General features: G+C 41.4%; 1 protein-coding gene and 1 non-coding gene across 9 annotated transcripts in view; one reads left to right on the top strand and one right to left on the bottom strand.

The window, feature by feature from the left end:
- The window catches only part of OCLN (occludin), a 58860-nt gene that overhangs the window by 17425 nt on the left and 22523 nt on the right, over positions 1 to 18912 (top strand). For 5 of the 8 annotated variants that reach the window (XM_055253003.2, XM_055253002.2, XM_063623185.1 and 2 more), the window contains exon 4: positions 4146 to 4307. The exons of the other annotated variants lie outside the window; for them this stretch is intronic. In XM_055253003.2, the coding sequence (XP_055108978.2) occupies positions 4146 to 4307 (162 nt within the window). The remainder of the gene's footprint in view (positions 1 to 4145; positions 4308 to 18912) is intronic. 8 annotated transcript variants of the gene reach the window in all.
- On the bottom strand, positions 18708 to 18810 carry LOC129468678 (U6 spliceosomal RNA). Its single transcript, XR_008652759.1, has one exon. It is a non-coding gene; the product is annotated as a U6 spliceosomal RNA (small nuclear RNA).

The following is an 18912-nucleotide window of genomic DNA, read 5'->3' as shown; positions in this document are numbered from 1 at the left end:
TCACTCCTTGTTTTCCTAACCGTTCTTAGCCCTAGGCAACCACTAATCCTACGTCTATAAATTTGTCTATTCTCTAGGTATTTCGTATAAATGGAATCACACAATGTGGTCTTTGTGATGGGCTTCTTTTACGTAGCATAATGTTTTTAAGGTTTACCCATGTCATAGCTTGTGCCATTCCCTCATTACTTTTTATTGCTAATATTCCAGTGTGTGGATAAACCACATTTTATTTATCAGTTGATAGACATTTGGGCTGTGTCTACATTGGCTATTAAGAATCATGCTAGGCTGGGCATGGTGGCTCATGCTTGTAATCCCAGCACTTTGGGAGGCCAAAGCGGGCAGATCATGAGGTCAGGAGATCGAGACCATCCTTGCTAATAAGGTGAAACCCCGTCTCTACTAAAAATACAAAAAATTAGCCAGGCATAGTGGCAGGCACCCGTAGTCCCAGCTACTCGGGAGGCTCAGGCAGGAGAAATGGCATGAACCCAGGAGGTGGAGCTTGCAGTGAGCCGAGATTGCGCCACTGCACTCCAGCCTGAGTGACAGAGCAAGACTCCATCTCAAAAAAAAAAAAATCACGCTATAGACATTCTTGTATACATTTTTGTGTGAACCTATGTTTTAATGATTTCTTGAGTTGGGTTGTACTTAGGCGTGGAATTGCTGGGTCATATGGTGACTCTTTAATCTTTTGAGGAGCTACCAGAGTTTTTCCAAAGAGTTTGCATCAGTTTACGTTCACACCAGAAATGTATGAAAGTTCCAATTTCTCCACATCCTCACCAACACTTGTTATTGTCTGTTTGATTTTAGCCATGCTGATGGGTGAGAAGTGAAGTGGTACTTTATTGTGATTTTGATTCGTATTTTCTTTATAGCTAATGTTATTAGCTATAAAGTCATGTATTTAACTGGCCATTTCTCTCTCATCTTTGGAGAAATGGCTATTTAGACTTGTCCATTTTTTTTTAATTTCTTTTTGAGATGGGAGTCTTGCTCTGTCGCCCAGGCTGGAGTGCAGTGTTGTGATCTTTGCTCACTGCAAGCTCCGCCTCCCGGGTTCACACCATTCTCCTGCCTCAGCCTCCTGAGTAGCTGGGACTACAGGCGCTCACCACCACGTCCAGCTAATTTTTTTTTTTTTTTTGTATTTTTAGTAGAGATGGGGTTTCACCATGTTAGCCAGGATGGTCTTGATCTTCTGACCTTGTGGTCTGCCTGCCTCGGCCTCCAAAGTGCTGGGATTACAGGCGTGAGCCACTGCGCCCAGCCTAGACTTGCCCTTTTTTTTTTTTTTTTTTTTTTTTTTTGAGATGGAGTCTTGCTCCGTCGCCCAGGCTGGAGTGCAGTGGTGCGAGCTCAGCTCACTGCAAGCTCCGCCTCCTGGGTTCCGGCCATTCTCCTGCCTCAGCCTCTCCGAGTAGCTGGGACTACAGGCGCCCGCCACCACGCCGGCTAATTTTTTTTGTATTTTTAGTAGAGACGGGGTTTCACCGTGGTCTCGATCTGCTGACCTTGTGATCCGCCCGCCTCGGCCTCCCAAAGTGCTGGGATTACAAGCGTGAGCCACCACGCCCGGCTAGACTTGCCCATTTTTTAATTGGGCTATTTTTGTTGTTGTTTTGTTTTTGAGACAGAGTCTCACTCTTGTCACCCAGGCTGGGGTGCAGTGGTGCAGTCACAGCTCACTGCAGCCTTGACCTCCTGGGCTCAAGTGACCGTCCTACCTCAGTCTCCTGAGTAGCTAGGGGGCATGCCACCACACCCGGATAATTTTTTTTTTTAATTTTTTGTAGAGACAGGGTCTCATTTTGTTGCCCAGTCTGGTCTGGAACTCCTGGACTCAAGCGATCCTGCCTTGGCCTTCCAAACCGCTGGGATTACAGGCATCTTTTCACTTTCTTGATGGTGTCCTTTGCATAAATGCTTTTAGTTTTGGGCCGGGCATGGTAGCTGACACCTGTAATCCGAGCACTTTGGAAGGCCAAGGTGGGTGGATCACCTGAGGTCAGGAGTTTGAGACCAGCCTGGCCAACATGGTGAAAACCCTGTCTCTACTAAAAATAGAAAAATTAGCTGGACATGGTGGTGCGCGCCTGTAATCCTAGCTACTCAGGAGGCTGAGGCAGGAGAATCACTTGAACCCAGGAGGTGGAGGTTGCAGTGAGCTGAAATTGTGCCACTGCACTCCAGCCTAAACAACAAGAGCAAAACTCTGTCTCAAAAAGAAAAAAAAAGTTTTTAGTTTTGATGATGTCCAGTTTATTTAATTTTTATTCTGTTGCTTGTATTTTTGGTGTCATAGCTAATGCTTTGCCTAATTCAGGGTCACAAAGATTTACTCCTGTGTTTTCTATTTTTTAACTTTTCTATAGTTTCATAATTCTAGCTCTTACAATTAGGTCTGTGATTCATGTTGTGTTAATTTTGGGCGTGATGGAAGCCAGGGTTCTGAAAGCTTTCACATGTTTATATGCAGTTGTCTTAGTGTTACTTGTTAAAAGGACTATTGCTCCGCTAAGTTTTCTTCATGCCTTTGTCAAAAATGAATTGATCATAAATGTGGACATTTATTTCTGGGCTCTCAATTCAGTTACATTAATCATATGTCTTTATGCCAGTACCGTACTGTCTTGATTACTGTAGCTTTGTAGTAAGTTTTGAAATTGTGGAGTGGGAGTTCTCCAACTTTGTTCTTCAAGACTGTTTTGGCTAGATTCTGGATTCCTTGCATTTCCATATGGATTTTAAGATCAGCATGTCAATTTTGGAAAAAAATGCCAGCTAGGATTTTGAAGGGTTATGTTGAATCTGTAGGTCAATTTTGGGTGTATTGTCATCTTTACAATTACAAGTCTTCTGATTCATGAAAGTAAGATTCTTTCAATTTATGTAGGTTTTGTTAAACTTCTTTTAATAGTGTTTTATAGTTTTCAGAGTGTAACTTAGTATGTTTAAAAGCTAAGCAAGTGATCCAAATGTGCAGGTTGGGGTTGAGAAACCTACCTTAGTAACCATGAGTCATCCTGATTATATTAATATCTGAAACGTTTCTGAGTTACTAATCTTTTTTTCCCTTGTTTTTCCTTTTTTCTTACACTAACTCAGGAATTCCCATTCCTGAATGAGTCACACCTTTGGAGTTAGACCTCTAGTATCTGTCTACCATTATTTAGAAGACTGAAGGTTTTCCCTGCAGATGTAGGTTTTCACAATGCTCGTTGTTGCCATTTAGACATGTCCATGGTAGATAGGGACTGAGGGTTGGTACTCCTATCCTACCACACCCCTATCCCTCTTAGTTCTCTTACTACTTACTCTTTGAAAAATGATGTCACTGTCAAGACAGCTGGAAGGAGAGCCTCTTGTTCCCATTAACAGACATCCAGGGCAGAGGCCTGGTACTTCCCTCAACTTCAAGTGCCTCCCAGACCAATATACCATTTAATATCCTATCACCACTGGGAGAACTAAGAGTAGGAAGTTTCTTTGTTATAGGGCCCTTTCTAGTAAGTATGCAAGACTCCTAAAACAGAGAAACGTGCCAGACAAAATCAATCATTAGTCAATTTGCTATTTATAGCTTGATTAGGTCCATGTCTTCATCATTTTTGGTAAGAGAGATCTATGGACTGAAATTTACATTCAGTGTAAAAAGGCTTGCCAAGCATGTGTTTTGAACAAGATTACAAGCATGATTGGCTATTTCAAAGCTGTTAATACTTTTGAGAATAGCATTTGTCAGGCCCTTTAGAAGTATACCAATGATTTAGTTACTTTACTGGCCATTCTCGTAGGTGCACAAAGCTTGGCCTGTAGGTGCACAAGCGTTGGAACTAGTTTTTTACAGCTCTGAAATGAGGGTGATGATTGATAGTTTCTAACATTAGGCATTTTCTGAGGATTGAATCAAGTAGTATGTACGTGTGTGTACATTTGCTGGCCTTAGCCCAGTTAGTGTGGGTTAGGTTTTATGATATGTCTGAAATGTAACTATTTGCTTCAGTTTTCTATCAGTTAAACCACATGGATTTAGTAGGGCCTTAGGTAGATAAGAGTTTTAATAATATATAGAGGGTGAATTGTGATTAAGCAATTAAAATCTAATTATGCCAATATTTTTCACTCCTTTTTAGGCCATTGCCATTGTACTGGGGTTCATGATTATTGTGGCTTTTGCTTTAATAATTTTCTTTGCTGTGAAAACTCGAAGAAAGATGGACAGGTATGACAAGTCCAATATTTTGTGGGACAAGGAACACATTTATGATGAGCAGCCCCCCAATGTTGAGGAGTGGGTAAGTGTTAAAAAATAACTTTACATCTTTTATTAAAGCCCCAAATTTGTGTTTGAATGTTTAGTGCTTTGTTAAACTTTATTCTTATAATTAATGTTTGTATATGTTGCAAAAATTGTTGCATTGGTTTTTACTCAGAATTTTAAGAGGGTGGCCTGAGTAGAAATGGTTTTACTAAAAGGTGGAAATCAGATTTCCATTTTCAAGAAGTGGATCTAGGTTTTGAAGAAATGGCTTCTAAAAAAATCATGCAGAAAGAACTTGGCCTTTGCAAAACAAAAACTACTTCTTCCCTCTACTCCCTTTTATTTTTCTGCTTATAATTTTGGAGATAAACAGAAACCATTGCCAAGGGTGCTCTCTTGGGTCAAGATTGGCAAAGGTGTTTTTGGAATAGCAGGTGGCAGGCCTTTTAAACTTTTGACATAGATAACAGCATGACAAACCACAGTGACTAATTCTGAGTTAACATTATGAAATACTTCAGTGAGGCAAAGACAGATTAGAAAAATTTCCTTTTAAAAATTTATACTATTAATCTTACCAAGCTTCCTGTATGATGTGATCTGCTGAAAAGCCTGGAAAGTTCCTCTCTTTAAAAATGCCTCCCAAATGGGTGTTAATAAACTGTCTTTAGAGATGTTTAGAGGCCAGGTGTGGTGGCTCACACTTGGAATCTCATCACTTAGGGAGGCCAAGGTGGGAGGATCACTTGAGTCCAGGAGTTTGAGAACAACCTGGGCAACATAATGGGACCTTGTCTCTATAAAAAATAAAAAAAAATTAGCTGGGCATGATGGTGTATGCCTGTAGTCCCAGCTACTCAGGAGGCTGAGGTGGGAGAATCACTGGACCATGAGAGGTTGAAGCTGCAGTGAGCTGTGATTCTGCCACTGGCACTCTTGCCTGGATGGCAGAGTGAGACCCTCTCTCGGAAAAAAATAAAAATGAAAAGATGTTTGGAGTGAAACTTTTTCTAAGAAATCCTGTTAGGGTCCTGTTAAAAGCTACCTCAGAAACTGACATCACAGGGTTCTTTGAGCAGATTGATTTATTGTCATGAAGGTATGGCCACTGGTTCCCAGAGAGGTTTATTTTGGCCACTGGGAGTAGGGTGGGGAGTGGTGTGGGGAGTGGGCTGGCTAAAGATGGATGCTGGCTGCTGCTGGTCAGGTCTGGGGTAAAGACATTAATTTTTTTTTTTTTTTGAGACGGAGTCTGGCTCTGTCGCTCAGGCTAGAGTACAGTGGTGCAATATTGGCTCACTGCAACCTCCGCCTCCCGGGTTCAAGCGATTCTCCTGCCTCAGCCTCCCGAGTAGCTAGGACTATAGGTGCATACCACCGTGCCTGACTAATTTTTTTGTATTTTTAGGAGAGATGGAGTTTCACCACGTTGGCCAGGCTGGTCTCGAACTCCTGACCTCAAGTGATCTGCCTGCCTTGGCTTCCCAAAGTGCTGGGATTATAGGCAAGACATTAATATCTTGAAGGCTTAGCTTTAACATTCTGTAAGTCTGATTTTTAAGGAAATCTAGGAAGATAGATGAAATTTTTTTCTGGTTAATTAAGGAGCAAAAATGAAGCAGTCTTAGGAAAGCCAGGAAGACTGTGGTATGTATTCACCACTGAGACGATCGTTCTTATGTCCCTGCCCTTGACTCGAAGCCCTGTTTTTTTCCCTCACTTTAAAGTGTGACGGTGTTAGGAAGTGTTTTCTTTCGACCTTTACCTCCAGGCAAGGCCACTTGTAGCTGGAATAGGACAGGTCTATATTATGAGCTATGAAGTAAATGTTTCGCTGAGAGTTTCTGGGTGTGTTAGTTTTCATTGGCAGTTAGGTTTGTTTACTTAAGGTTTCAAGAGGCTTAAAAACAACAAACCCGACTCAAGGGAGACCAGTGCCAGTAATATTAGAGTCCCAGTGAACTTTGGCCTCTCATCTGATTTTACTGTCATGAAGATTTAATCAGTTCTAGTTGCTTTTGATAATTTGGCAAAAGATAGCTGTTGTAACTTATGGAGGTGATGATGATTAAGGTGAAAGAACTACTTAGCTTTTAAAAAGGTATTATTTTAATAAAATTCCTCCTTGAACCTCTGGAAATTTGATAGCCTGTGGGTTGTTGCACATGGACTTCATTGTTTCTCTCTAGTAACAAGTATTTTCGTTGTATGTAAAAATTATTTGTTGAATAGCAGATACATGATTTTGCCCAAACTAATGTTTTATGTGATACTTAACCAGAGGCGAATTCTTCATTTCTTTTCCTTTCCCCTTCAGTTTTCTGAACTGAAATGCCTCAGAAATCCTATTTAAAATAAATTATTTGGAGGTGGTTTAACCACAGGTATTTTGCCTTTCTTTCTATTCTCCTCTCACCCGCCCAAGTTCATGTCTTGGAATTCAGTACCACGTTGTCATTCTTTCCTTAATTGATGGCAACAGGCAGATGTAGCCTGTTACTCTCATTTCTGCCTGAATTAGTTTCACCCTGATAATGTGGCTATCGCTGTGGAATTGTGTCATTCTGCATCTAAACTGTTCACAGCAGAGTAGATTAGGGAGTTTTCTTCCTTTTGGTCATGAGAAATTAATATCAAAACAATCTCTACTTAAAATAATGGATGAGAATCTAGAATTAACTGCTTGCACTAAAGGATAATTAAAATTTGGGTTTTATTGATTGCAAAGAGCTGAGACAGGTTACTCCCCATATAGCTAATAATGGCTGATTGGGGGGAAAAAGAAAAACTCATGTCTGTAATCCCAGTACTTGCGAGGCCAAGGAGGATCGCTTGAGTCCATGAGTTTAAGACCATCTGGGGCAACATGGCAAGACCCTATCTCTACAAAAAATTTAAAAAATTAGCCAGACGTGGGTACAGGTGCCTGTAGTCCCAGCTACTTGGGGAGCTGAGGTGGGAGGATTGCTGGAGCCTGGGAGGTCAAGGCTGCAGTGAGGCATGATCTCGCCACTGCACTCCAGCCTGGGTGACAGAGTGAGACCCTCTCTCAAAAAAGCAAAACACAAAATTACTACAGTAACAATTAGCTACTCAATATTAGTTTAATCCCTCCCTACAGATTGGGGTCGGTCTAGAATTTTATTATGTTACTAAATCTTACTGACTTCCTTCTTGGATTTTTAGCATCTTTAGGATTATAACACGCCTCCTGCCCTCCCACATCTCAGAGCAGAGGGTAGTCAAAAGCTGTGCCTTCAGTGTTTAAAACAGGTTTTATCCCTTTTGTATAATCTGTGAGAAAACTTAAGAGTTTTATAATTCCCTGTCCCTGTTGGCTCAACACAGTGGTTTCTCTGCCCTCCTTAGGGCTTTTTTTTCCTCTTCCTTTTTCTGGATATCTTGTTCCTTGTAAAATAAACAGCTCATGTTTGCACACTGCTTGGTTTTTAACCTGGTCTTTTATAGTTACTCAGATGGAAACCAGTTTGTATTTTAAATGTTTTAAGATTTGTTTAATTAAACTTTGCAGGTCTTTGTTTTGTTCTGCCCTCAAATTTCAGATCTGATTTTTTTAATTAAATACTTTCTTTGGTTAAGTATGGATGATTTGGAAAATACAGTGAAGTGCAGTCATTCCTTGGTATACGCAGGTGGTTGGTTCCAGGACCCCCATGTATACCCAAATCCATGCATATTCAAGTCCTGTAGTCGGTGGAACCCATGTGTATGAAAAATTGGCCCTCTGGATATCTGTGTTTTGCATCCCGCCAATACTGTTTTCCATCTATGTTTAGTTGAAAGAAATCCACATATATGTGGACCCATGCAGTTCAAACCTGTGTTCAAGGGCCAACTGTATAAAGTAATTTTTGTTTGTTTGTTTGTTTTTGAGACAGTCTCGCTCTGTTGCCAGGCTGGAGTGCAATGGCACGATCTCAGCTCATTGCAGCCTCCCGCTCCCAGGTTCAAGTGATTCTCCTGCCTCAGCCTCCTGAGTATCTGGGATTACAGGTGCCTGCCACCATGTGCAGCTACTTTTCGTATATGTAGTAGAGATGGGGTTTCGTCATGTTGGCCAGTTTGATCTCAAACTTCTGACCTCAGGTGATCTGCCTTCCTTGGCCTCCCAAAGTGCTAGGATTATAGGCGTGAGCCACCATGCCTGGCCTGTATAAAGAAAATTATGTCAACTTCAGTTACCACTTTGGGGTACTTTTTTTTTTTTTTGAGATGGAGTCTTGCTCTGTCACCCAGGCTAGAGCGCAGTGGCACTATCTCAGCTCACTGCAACCTCTGTCTCCCGGGTTCAAATGATTCTTCTGCCTTAGCCTCCCAAGTAGCTGGGATTACAGGCGCCTGCCACCATGCCCGGCTAATTTTTGTATTTTTAGTAGAGACGGGGTTTCACTGTCTTGGCCAGGCTGGCCTCGAACTTCTGACCGCGTGATCCTCCGCTTCCCAAAGTGCTGGGGTTACAGGCGTGAGCCACCATGCCCAGCCTGGAGTACTTTCTTTAATCATCTTTTTCCTTTCCTACTTCTTATTCTAAATTGGAAGTATGCTCATACTCCCTTAAATTTTTTTTTACTTTTGTTATTGTTTATTTAGAGACAGGGTGTAGCTCTGTCACCCGTGTTGGAGTGCAGTGGTACAGTCATAGCAGCCTCAAACTGGTTAATATTTGTAAAATACTTAGTATAATACCTTGCACATGGTAAATAATGTAATGTTGTTACTTTTAATAATTTGGTGGGTTTTTTGTTTTTTTTTGTTTTGAGATGGAGTCTCGCTCTGTCACCCAGGCTGGAGTGCAGTGGTGCAATCTCAGCTCACTACAATCTCTACCTCCTGGATTCAAGTGATTCTCCTGCCTCAGCCTCCTGAGTAGCTGGGATTACAGGCGCATGCCACCACGTCTAGCTAATTTTTGTACTTTTAGTAGAGATGGGGTTTCACCACGTTGGTCGAACTCCTGACCTCAGGCGATCCACCCGCGTCGGCCTCCCAAAGTGCTGGCATTACAGGCATGAGCCAGCGTGCCTAGCCAATTTGGTGTTATTTTAAAACCAAAAATAGGATCATAATGTACACATTGTATGCAGTTTGCTTTTTTAAAAACTTTGTTTTGTGAACATCTTTCCACGTCTGTCAGCACACAGACCTAATTGCTCTTGGCAGCTGGGTGGTATTTCATAGTATGAGTATATGATGATTCATTCTCCTATTTATGGACATTTTAATTGTGTTCAGTTGTTTACTATTACAGATAACGCTGCAGTGAACATTCTCTCACATGTCTTTATATGCACTCTTGCTAGTGTTTGTGTAAGATAAATTTCTAGAACTAGTCATTGAGGGTGCACACTTAAAATTTTACTAGGTTAGCTGGGCATGGTGGCTTGACTCTAGTCCCAGCTACTCGGGAGGATGAGATAGGAGGATCTCTTGAGCTCGAGTTTGAGGCTGCAGTGAGCTATGGTTGTGTCACTGTACTCCAGCTTAGGCAATAGAGCAAGACCCTATCTCTTGAAAAAAAGCATTTTACGAGGGATTACCAAGTTGTATTGTTTTTAAAAGCTCTGCAGGTTCTACTGACCCTGATGCTATATGAAATTGCTCAGTTCCCAACATTTTTTTCTGCTCTAGTTATTATCTGTCATTAATTTTTGTTAATCCAGTAAGTAAAAATAAAGTTTCATTTTCAAAATTTGATGATTAAGCATATGCTTATTTCCTATTCTTCATCACTTGATATCTTCATAGTATGGCTTAGTTTTCCGTGATTGTTCATTCTTTCTTGACTAGAGTTTTTTATATTATGGATATTAATATTTTGTCTTACTGATGATAATTTCTCCCACATTATTGTGGTCTTTCACCTTTGTCTACAGTGTTTTTTTGTTTGTTTAAAGAGAAAGGGTCTCACTATGTTACCCAGGCTTGTTTTGAACTCCTGGCCTCAAGTGATCCTTGTGCCTTGGCCTCCCAAAGTGTTGGGATTGCAGGCATTTGCCACTATGCCCAGACTTCTTATTTTTTTATGTACTTACATTTCCTGTCTGTTTCTTTATGGCTTCTACATATCTTTGTTCCTAGAGAGTTTTACACCCCCTTCAAGGTTTAAGTAATACTCTCCTATAGTTTCTTTGGTATTTTAAAGTTTTATTTTTTTTACCCCGTGTGTACTAAATGTGTGCAGAGGGTTGAGTTAAACATATGTCAGTCCTTGGTACATTTTAACATCCTTGATTGGTGTAATGTTCCTCTCTCATGTTTCTTGTTTTTATTTTTGCCCAGCCTAGACCTTTAAGATCACCAGAAGCTTTAGACTACCAGAAACATGTTTTTTTAAACAGCTTTATTGAGGTACAATTCATATACCATAAATTGTAATCACCCATTAACACAGTGATTTTTAGCAAACTTAGAAGTGTCGTGCACCCAATCCAGTTTTTGTGTGTTTTTTTTTTTTTTTTTTTTTAACATCCAGGATATACACTGGACCACCCCCTTGTTTTTTTAAGATAAATGTTTCATTTTAGAATAGTTTTATTAATAGATTTACAGAAAAGTTGCAATTATAGTACGATGGATTTCTGTATACCATGGCACTCAGTTTTCCCTTTTATTATTTTTTTCTTGAGACAAGGTCTCACTCTGTTGCCCAGGCTGGAGTGCAATGGCACAGTCATAGCTCACTACAGCCTTGACTGCTGGGCTCAAGCAGTCCTCCCACCTCAGCCTCCCAAGTAGCTGGGACTACAGACACGTGCTGCTATGCCTGGCTGACTTTTTTTTTTTTTTTTTAAGTAGAGACAGAGTTCGCTATGTTGCCCAGGCTAGTCTCAAACTCCCGAACTCATGCAGTTCTCCTGCCTTGGCCTCCCAAAGTGCTGGGATTACAGGTGTGAGCCACCACCCACAGTGCAGCTAGTTGTCCCTATTGTTAACATCCTACATTAGTATGGTGCATTTGTCACCACTAATGTACCAATATTGATATTTACTATTAACCAAATGTCATAACTTTATTCAGATTGAGATGCTTGTTTTTTTATTATAGTATGAGATAAACACTAATTTAATTTTGTTCCCAAATGGTCAACTTGAATAATACTGAAATTGTGTTTTCTGAAATTTTACAATTTTTGGTGAAAGTTGAGTCTTTTGATTATTCTTCTTTTTTTGAATACATTTTGGCCAGCATAATTGTGTAAAAGGGGGCTATTAAGCCATTTTCTAACAGTGTATGATAATATTTTTAGAGAATAGACAAAATTGATGTTGAAGTTAAATTTGGCTTTATATTAACAGAAAGCATTTTCATCCACATGCCTGGGGTCACATATGGGTGACAAAGCCAGGATTAGAACCCTAATTCAGCATTTCCATGCCAATAGATTCTTAGGAAAAACCTTAATGATTACCTTTTTTTTTTTTTAAATTATGTTTTGAGATGGAGTCTTTCTCTGTCGCACAGGCTAGGGTGCAGTGGTGTGATCTCGGCTCACTGCAGCCTCCACCTCCCGGGTTCAAGCGATTCTCCTGCCTCAGCCTCCCAAGTAGCTGGGATTACAGGCATGCGCCACCACACCCAGCTAATTTTTGTATTTTTAGTAGACATGGGGTTTCGCCACGTTGGCCAGGCTGGTCTCAAACTCCTGACCTCAGGTGATCCACCCGCCTCAGCCTCCCAAAGTGCTGGGGTTACGGGTGTAAGCCACCGTGCCCGGCCAATGATTACCTTTTTAAAAACTGGACTTTAAGGCTGAGCACAGTGGCTGACACTTGTAATCCCAGCACTTTGGGAGGCCAAGGTGCGTGGATCACTTGAGGTCAGGAGTTTGAGATCATCCTGGCCAACATGGTGAAACCCCATCTCTACTGAAAATACAAAAATTAGCTGGGCCTGGTGGCGCATGCCTGTAGTCCCAGCTACTCTGGAGGCTGAGGTGGGAAATCACCCGAACCTGGGAGATGGAGGTTGCAGTAAGCCGAGATGTGCCACTGCACTTCAGGCTGGGTGACAAAGTGAGACTCCGTCTCTAAAAACAAAAACTGGACTTCAGGTGCACAGAAATAGATTAATTCAATTCTTAGTTTATGACATTATCACCTTTAGTCCATGCATAGCATTCGTGGTACATCTATTGTTTCATAATGAACACTTGTAGCTCTACCATCCCACCTAATAATTACATTACTAAGTTACATTATACATTTTTTACTCTCTCATCTACTTGCTTTTACCTGCCCCGAGGTAGCCTATCTAGAATTTTGAGTTTATTATAATTTGCTTTTTAAGAAGTTTTTACCTACATACATGTATAAATTAGCAACATGATTTTGTTTTGGGTGTTTTTTTAACGTTGTAGAAGGTGTACCTGCACGTCGTGTCTTGGCATTTGCCTTTTTACTCAGTTAGGTTATAGATTAATACATGTTGATGGAACTGAATTCCATCTGATGTTGCCATTGTCTGGTCCTCTATTTTATCACATTTCATGGCAGTTTATCCAGTTTCCTTTTAATGGGGTTTTGGATTATTAAGACCATTACAAATGCCATGAACATTTTTATTTTTTTTTTATTTTTAAGATAGTGTCTCACTCTGTTGCCTGGGCTGGAGTGTAGTGGCATGATCTTGGCTCACTGTAACCTCTGCCTCCCGGGTTCAAGCAGTTGTCCCACTTCAGCCTCCCAAGTAGCTGGGATTATAGGCGTATGCCACCACACCTGGCTAATTTTTAGTAGAGACAGGGTTTTACCATGTTGGCCAGGCTGGTCTCGAACTCCTGACCTCAAATGATCCACCTGCCTTGGCCTCCCAAAATGCTGGGATTACAGGTATGAGTGTAATCCCATGAATCCCGCCTGGCCCCATGAACATTTTTAAATCACCTATACTTGTGAACATTTCTCTTGGCTATGTACCTAAGAGTGGAACTTCTGGGATGCAGCATTTGTGAGTGTACATTTCTTTTCTTTTCTTTTTTTTTTTTTTGAGACGGGGTCTCGCTGTGTTACCCAGGCTGGAGTGCAGTGGTGCGATCTCGGCTCACTGCAAGCTCCGTCCCCCGGGTTCACGCCATTCTCCTGCCTCAGCCTCCCGAGTAACTGGGACTACAGGTGCCCACCACCATGCCCGGCTAATTTTTTGTATTTTTAGTAGAGACGGGGTTTCACCGTGTTAGCCAGGATGGTCTCGATCTCCTGACCTTGTGATCCGCCTGCCTCGGTCTCCCAAAATGCTGGGATTACAGACGTGAGCCACCGTGCCCGGCCTGTGAGTGTACATTTCTATAAGAGAATGCCAAAGTATTTTTCATATATAACCTAAACCAGCAACTGTTGGTGGTGTTAGACTTTATAATATTTTCTAGTCAAACGTGTAAAAGTGTATCACTGTTGGTTTATATTTCTTCTGAACATGTCATGTTTATTGGCCTAATGTGTTTTCTCTTCTACTTTTTACCTTTTGGCAATTGCTGAGGTGGCAAAACTCAACCAGTTTCTCTGATACTCTTGATTTTTGTAAGAGTTTTGATGGAGTAAAGGTCAACTTTTTATGTCGCATAGTCCTGAGGAAGTAGTCTATTGCGTGATCATTAGTGTCCTTTTCACAAATGACTAACCCTTTATAGATATGACAAGCCAAAATGCCTTCTTTCCTTTAGGGAAAGATGTGTTCCTTCCCTTTTCCATTGTGTTGATGGTATGATAGAGGTCCTTCTCAGGGCTGAGAATCAACTAATGTTTCCATTGTGATAAAAGTAGGTACCCTCAGCTGTTCTTATGCCAAGTGAACCTTCTCACTGTTGCTCTAGGTTATTTTATGACACCTGGCCAGAAAACCAGGCACTGTCAGGTTTGTGCATCACTGCAGGCAAAAGAGACCTTTCACTTGTAGGTCTTTACGAGGTACAGTGGTCTGCAACATAGAAGAGAATTGTTTCTACATCAGTAGTTCTCAAACTTTTGCAGGCAACAGAATCACCTGGAGGGCTCATTGAAACAGCCCACTCACTCCCACCCTGGAGTTTATGATGCATGTGCTAGGCCTGGGTGGGGCCTAGGTCGGTAATATTAATGTAGCTGGTCTGGGGACCATATTTTGAGAACCACTATTTTATAGATTCAAGCTGCAACCATTAAACTGTAAGTAAGTTATCATTACATCATGGCATACTTGGAAAGTGGTAACTTATACAAAATACTGGAGTAAACTGAGGGAGATCTGGAACTGTAGATGTTTGGCTCACAGGCTGGGCGACCAAAGACATCCTGGCGCACCTGTTGAAAAACTCTGGCATGAGGTACAGGTATATTTAACAGTCTTCACAGGGATTTTCGTTTAAGGGCCCTTGAATGAGATCATTGATAAGCCTCACTGAGTACAAGGTTTTTCTACCTCATCCCCTTCCAGAGCTCTAATAACTCGTTGACTCTCAGGGAATTTCAGAATTTACCTTTGCTGGTGTCAACCTAAAGATAACACAATTATAAATTTAGAAAGGATCTCCAGCTGTGAAAGAAAAAAGTAGAAAGGAGCCTATTTATTATAAAGGGTTACAACCTGCAAGGCGGCCATCCTTGACAGTCTTAGAAGCGTAGCTTCTGGCAGACACTGAAAGGCACTTAGAAGGAGATGGAGTTGGGACAAGAGCTTAATGCTGAACAGATTGGCCATATGTCCCTATTCAACAGGTTATAGGAGGAGCTATGAATATCCATGAATGGGGTCCTGATGCATGCGTAATGAACAAACATTCATGTTACATGCATCCCATGTTCACTTTGGGGTGGAGACTTAACATTTAAATGTATTACAATTAGGCCCTGTACATCAAAAGGTGAAGCAGGGGCCAGGCGCGGTGGCTCACGCCTGTAATCTCAGCACTTTGGGAGGCCGAGGTGGGCGGATCACCTGAGGTCAGGAGTTCCAGACCAGCTGGCCAACATGGTAAAACTCCTTCTCTTCTAAAAATATAAAAATTAGTTGGGTGCGGTGGTCGGTGCCTGTAATCCCAGCTACTCAGGAGGCTGAGGCAGGGGAATTGCTTGAACCCAGGAGACGGCGGTTGCGGTGAGCCGACACAGTGCCACTGCACTCCAGCCTGGGCAACAGAGTGAGACTTCGTCTCAAAAAAAAAAAAAAAAAAAAAAAGGTGAAGCAGGAACACAAGGCACTCATGGGTAGCCTCTGCAAGCTGGCCAGAACCATTCCACGGCTGCTAGTCTCTGATCAGGAGAAAGTTACTGAAATCAGTTTCTTGTCCAGTCAAAGCTGTATAGCTTGTGGAACAGGGGTCAGTCAATATCTGTTGATGGATGAGCTGCAGTTGTTTTCTTTTTGTAAGTTTTTATTTTTAATTTTTGTGGGTACATAGTAGGCTTATGCAATTGCTTTAATCTTCCTTGAGGCCAGTGCTTGTTTGGCTGCTGGAAAAAAAGAGCAACCTTATGGCAGTTAGAACATAGTGTATGGTTAGGACAAATGTAGGGGTGTCTGGCATGGCCTTAGGTCTTGTTTATAATTTGGTGTTTTATTGCCACAAAGAGTCTATTTCAATCAATCTTGATGATCTCTATGTTAACATGAATGCTGGTCAGTTGTGTCTGAACCGCAGAAGGGAGGGAGTAAATGAGTTGTGTCTGACCTCCCGTTCTGTCATGGCCAGGAACTCAAGTTAAGATTTCTGTGGGGTACTCTTGGCCAAAAGGGAGTCTTCTTGGTTGGGGGCTTAGGATTTTATTTATAGTTCTCATTGGTCTGTATTATTACTATTTCTTTGGACAGCGTGCAGTTGGGTAGAGGCAATTTGTTTCCTAAATCCTGAGTGCCATCTGAGCAAGGTAAAATAACCAGACATGTTCAAACCTGGTCCACGATCTCATTATTTGTGGGATTAGTAGATGTGGGACCGTCTGCCTTCAAGTGACCAAAGGTGGAGAAAAGTCTAAGAGAACTTCTCAGTCGATTTTGAAGCTTTTATTGGGCGGAGTATCTGAGGGTGTAAAATATCAGAAAACAGGAAAAGCGAGTTAGACCACTTACTGTTGAGAACCTGTAGTACAAGGGCATAGGGCTGAGGAGGGTGGAATGGGCAGGTTGTAAACCTGGAGATGATCCTTGAGATTAAGATGCTCCTCCCTCTGATGCCTGAGGTATTTCTCCACTTTAATCACCAAGCTGGGAAAATCCTACTCTTTCCTTTTTGAGAGAGGTGTTCTAAACACTGACCTAAACAAAGGCACATGGTGACTGAAACATACTCATAATAATTTGGCATCAATAGCTGCTCTTACAAAGTTAAACTAATAGGCAAATAAAACTCTTCAAAATGGTGAAGAGTTTAAGACAATGAGAATGGTCTCCTTTGTTGCAAAGATAGTCAAAATACCCAGCCAAGATGGGTACTTCAAGCCATGTTTGAATTCTTGAGGTGGCAGTTTGTTATGCCAGAAAGAGCTGGCTTTGGAGCTAGATGGACCAGGGTTCAAATCTCCCCTCTGCTGCTTTACCTTCCCTGTGACTTTGAGCAAGTTAATTTAACCGTAGAAGCTCAATTTCCCCATCTGAAAATAGAGATAACTGTATCTCCCTGGGTGGCGGTGAGAATAAACAAAGTCAGGTTTGCCTGGCACATGCTGGATACTCAACAGGTGAACTTCCCTTTCCTTCTTAGAGGTAGATGGCTTTTGCACATTGCTAGACCACATGGATGCAGGTCTAGCCTGTCTCCCATGTGTGAACTACGGATGAAATTAGGGTGAGGAGAAAAATGAGGATTAGCTATAATTGCATATAATTTGCATATATTTTGCTTTTACTAACTCCAAATGAAATATGAAATTGATTTAAGTGGGAATAAGTGTTTTCCCCAATCTTTGTTTTGGAGCAGAGAAGATTTTCTTTCAAAGTGACCTAGAACATTCCTTCTTGACCTTTTTATTCCTTCTCTGACTTCAGGGAGTCAGGGTGGGGAAGGTGGGACCCATCTTACTCTCAGGTGAGGAAGAATCACAGTAGGTATTTGGAGAAGAGCATCTGAGCTGCTCTAAAGGAGAGCTGCCCTCTTTGTTTTCCTGTTGGCATCCCACAGGGGTTTAGGATGTTTTCATTAACTCCTCAAGGAGTGTTAGGTGTTATTTGTCACAAAGAATTTTTTCACAAGTGACATAATCAGAACACTTCTAATGAGTACAATTAAACTTTGAATAAAAATTTATCCTCATAATTACCTCTTGTGAAGATCTTTTAAAATGATATTTCATTTTGCTATTTCCGAAATAAATTCTTTCTTGATTGGAATAAGAATCTTAATAAAATTTCCCAGCATATCCCCTAAATTAATAATTCATACTCCTTAAGCATGTTCAGTGTGAGTACTTGTCCTTTTTGAATGTAATTTCAAGAGTAAATCTGAGTTACTTTTTTTTTTGAAATGGCATCTCACCCAGGCTGGAGTGCAGTGGTGCAGTCTCGGCACACTGCAACCTCCATCTCCCGGGTTCAAGTGATTCTCCTGCCTCTGCTACCAAGTAGCTGGGATTACAGGCGTGCATCACCATGCCTGGCTAATTTTTGTATTTTTAGTAGAGATGGGATTTCACCATGTTGGCCAGGCTGGTCTCGAACTCCTGACTTCAGGTGATCCCTCCTGCCTCAGCCTCCCGAAGTGCCAGGATTACAGGCATGAGCTACCACGCCCGGCCTAGAGAAATCTTTAATTTGTGTTTTCATCCTGCTTTCTGCTGTCCCTAATTTCTTAGAGATATCCTCAAGTTACTTAAGGGAAAATTGTTACAAAGACACTTTGCTGTTTGGAATTATGCCTAGCTGGTTTTCTCAAGTTCTCATTCTTTAAAAGCGAGATGTAGTGGTGTGAGCCTGTAGTCCCAGCTACTCGGCAGTCTAGGATAGGAGGATTGCATGAGTCCAGGAGTTCAAGTCCAGCCTGGGCAACATAGCAAGGCCTCATCTCTTAAGAAAAAACAATCTTACTGTGAAAATTAAAATCTTTTTCTTTTCTTTTTTAAGAGAACTTTAACTACATCATTGAGTTTTATGAGCTGACTGGGGGATCCTATCAGTAATAATAGTGAAATTCAGAAGTCCTTTCTCTCATAATAGGAAATACAGGTTGGGGACTCCTTGTAGAAATGAGCACCTGTTCACTTTGTATTGCCCCCTCCAACCCCCTTCTACTTTCCTACTGTCCTTCAAAAGCTGCAGATACTGGGTTTATACTTACTTTGCATTGGTACCATTAAGTGGGTTAGAGGAAAAAATATTTTAGCCTTTTTTCCGGAAAATTGCAGTGTAAAGAGGAAAAAAAATGATCGTACTCCTTGTTTTTCAAATATATTTTGCCTTTGCCTCTGGACTCCTGGAGTCTGGCATCACAGCTGGCTCAGGATTTAAAAAAAATAAATGGAATTTTTCATGAGTTTGGGTGCCGTTCTTGCCCAAGGGCCATGCTAATCCTTCCTGTATTGTTCAACTTCATATATGTGCTGCCAAAGGGAGCACTGCCTTGGAATTTATTATGCACATGTATAGAAAATGTTTAATCAGAGATCTTTGCTGGAGGGTGGAGTCAGCGGTCAAGCTAGTCCAGTTGTGCTGATGC

This window comes from Symphalangus syndactylus, chromosome 18 (genome assembly GCF_028878055.3).
Source record: "Symphalangus syndactylus isolate Jambi chromosome 18, NHGRI_mSymSyn1-v2.1_pri, whole genome shotgun sequence".
NCBI lineage: Eukaryota > Metazoa > Chordata > Mammalia > Primates > Hylobatidae > Symphalangus > Symphalangus syndactylus.
Note: the sequence above shows the minus strand (reverse complement) of the source record. Positions and strands in the feature narration are given on the sequence as shown.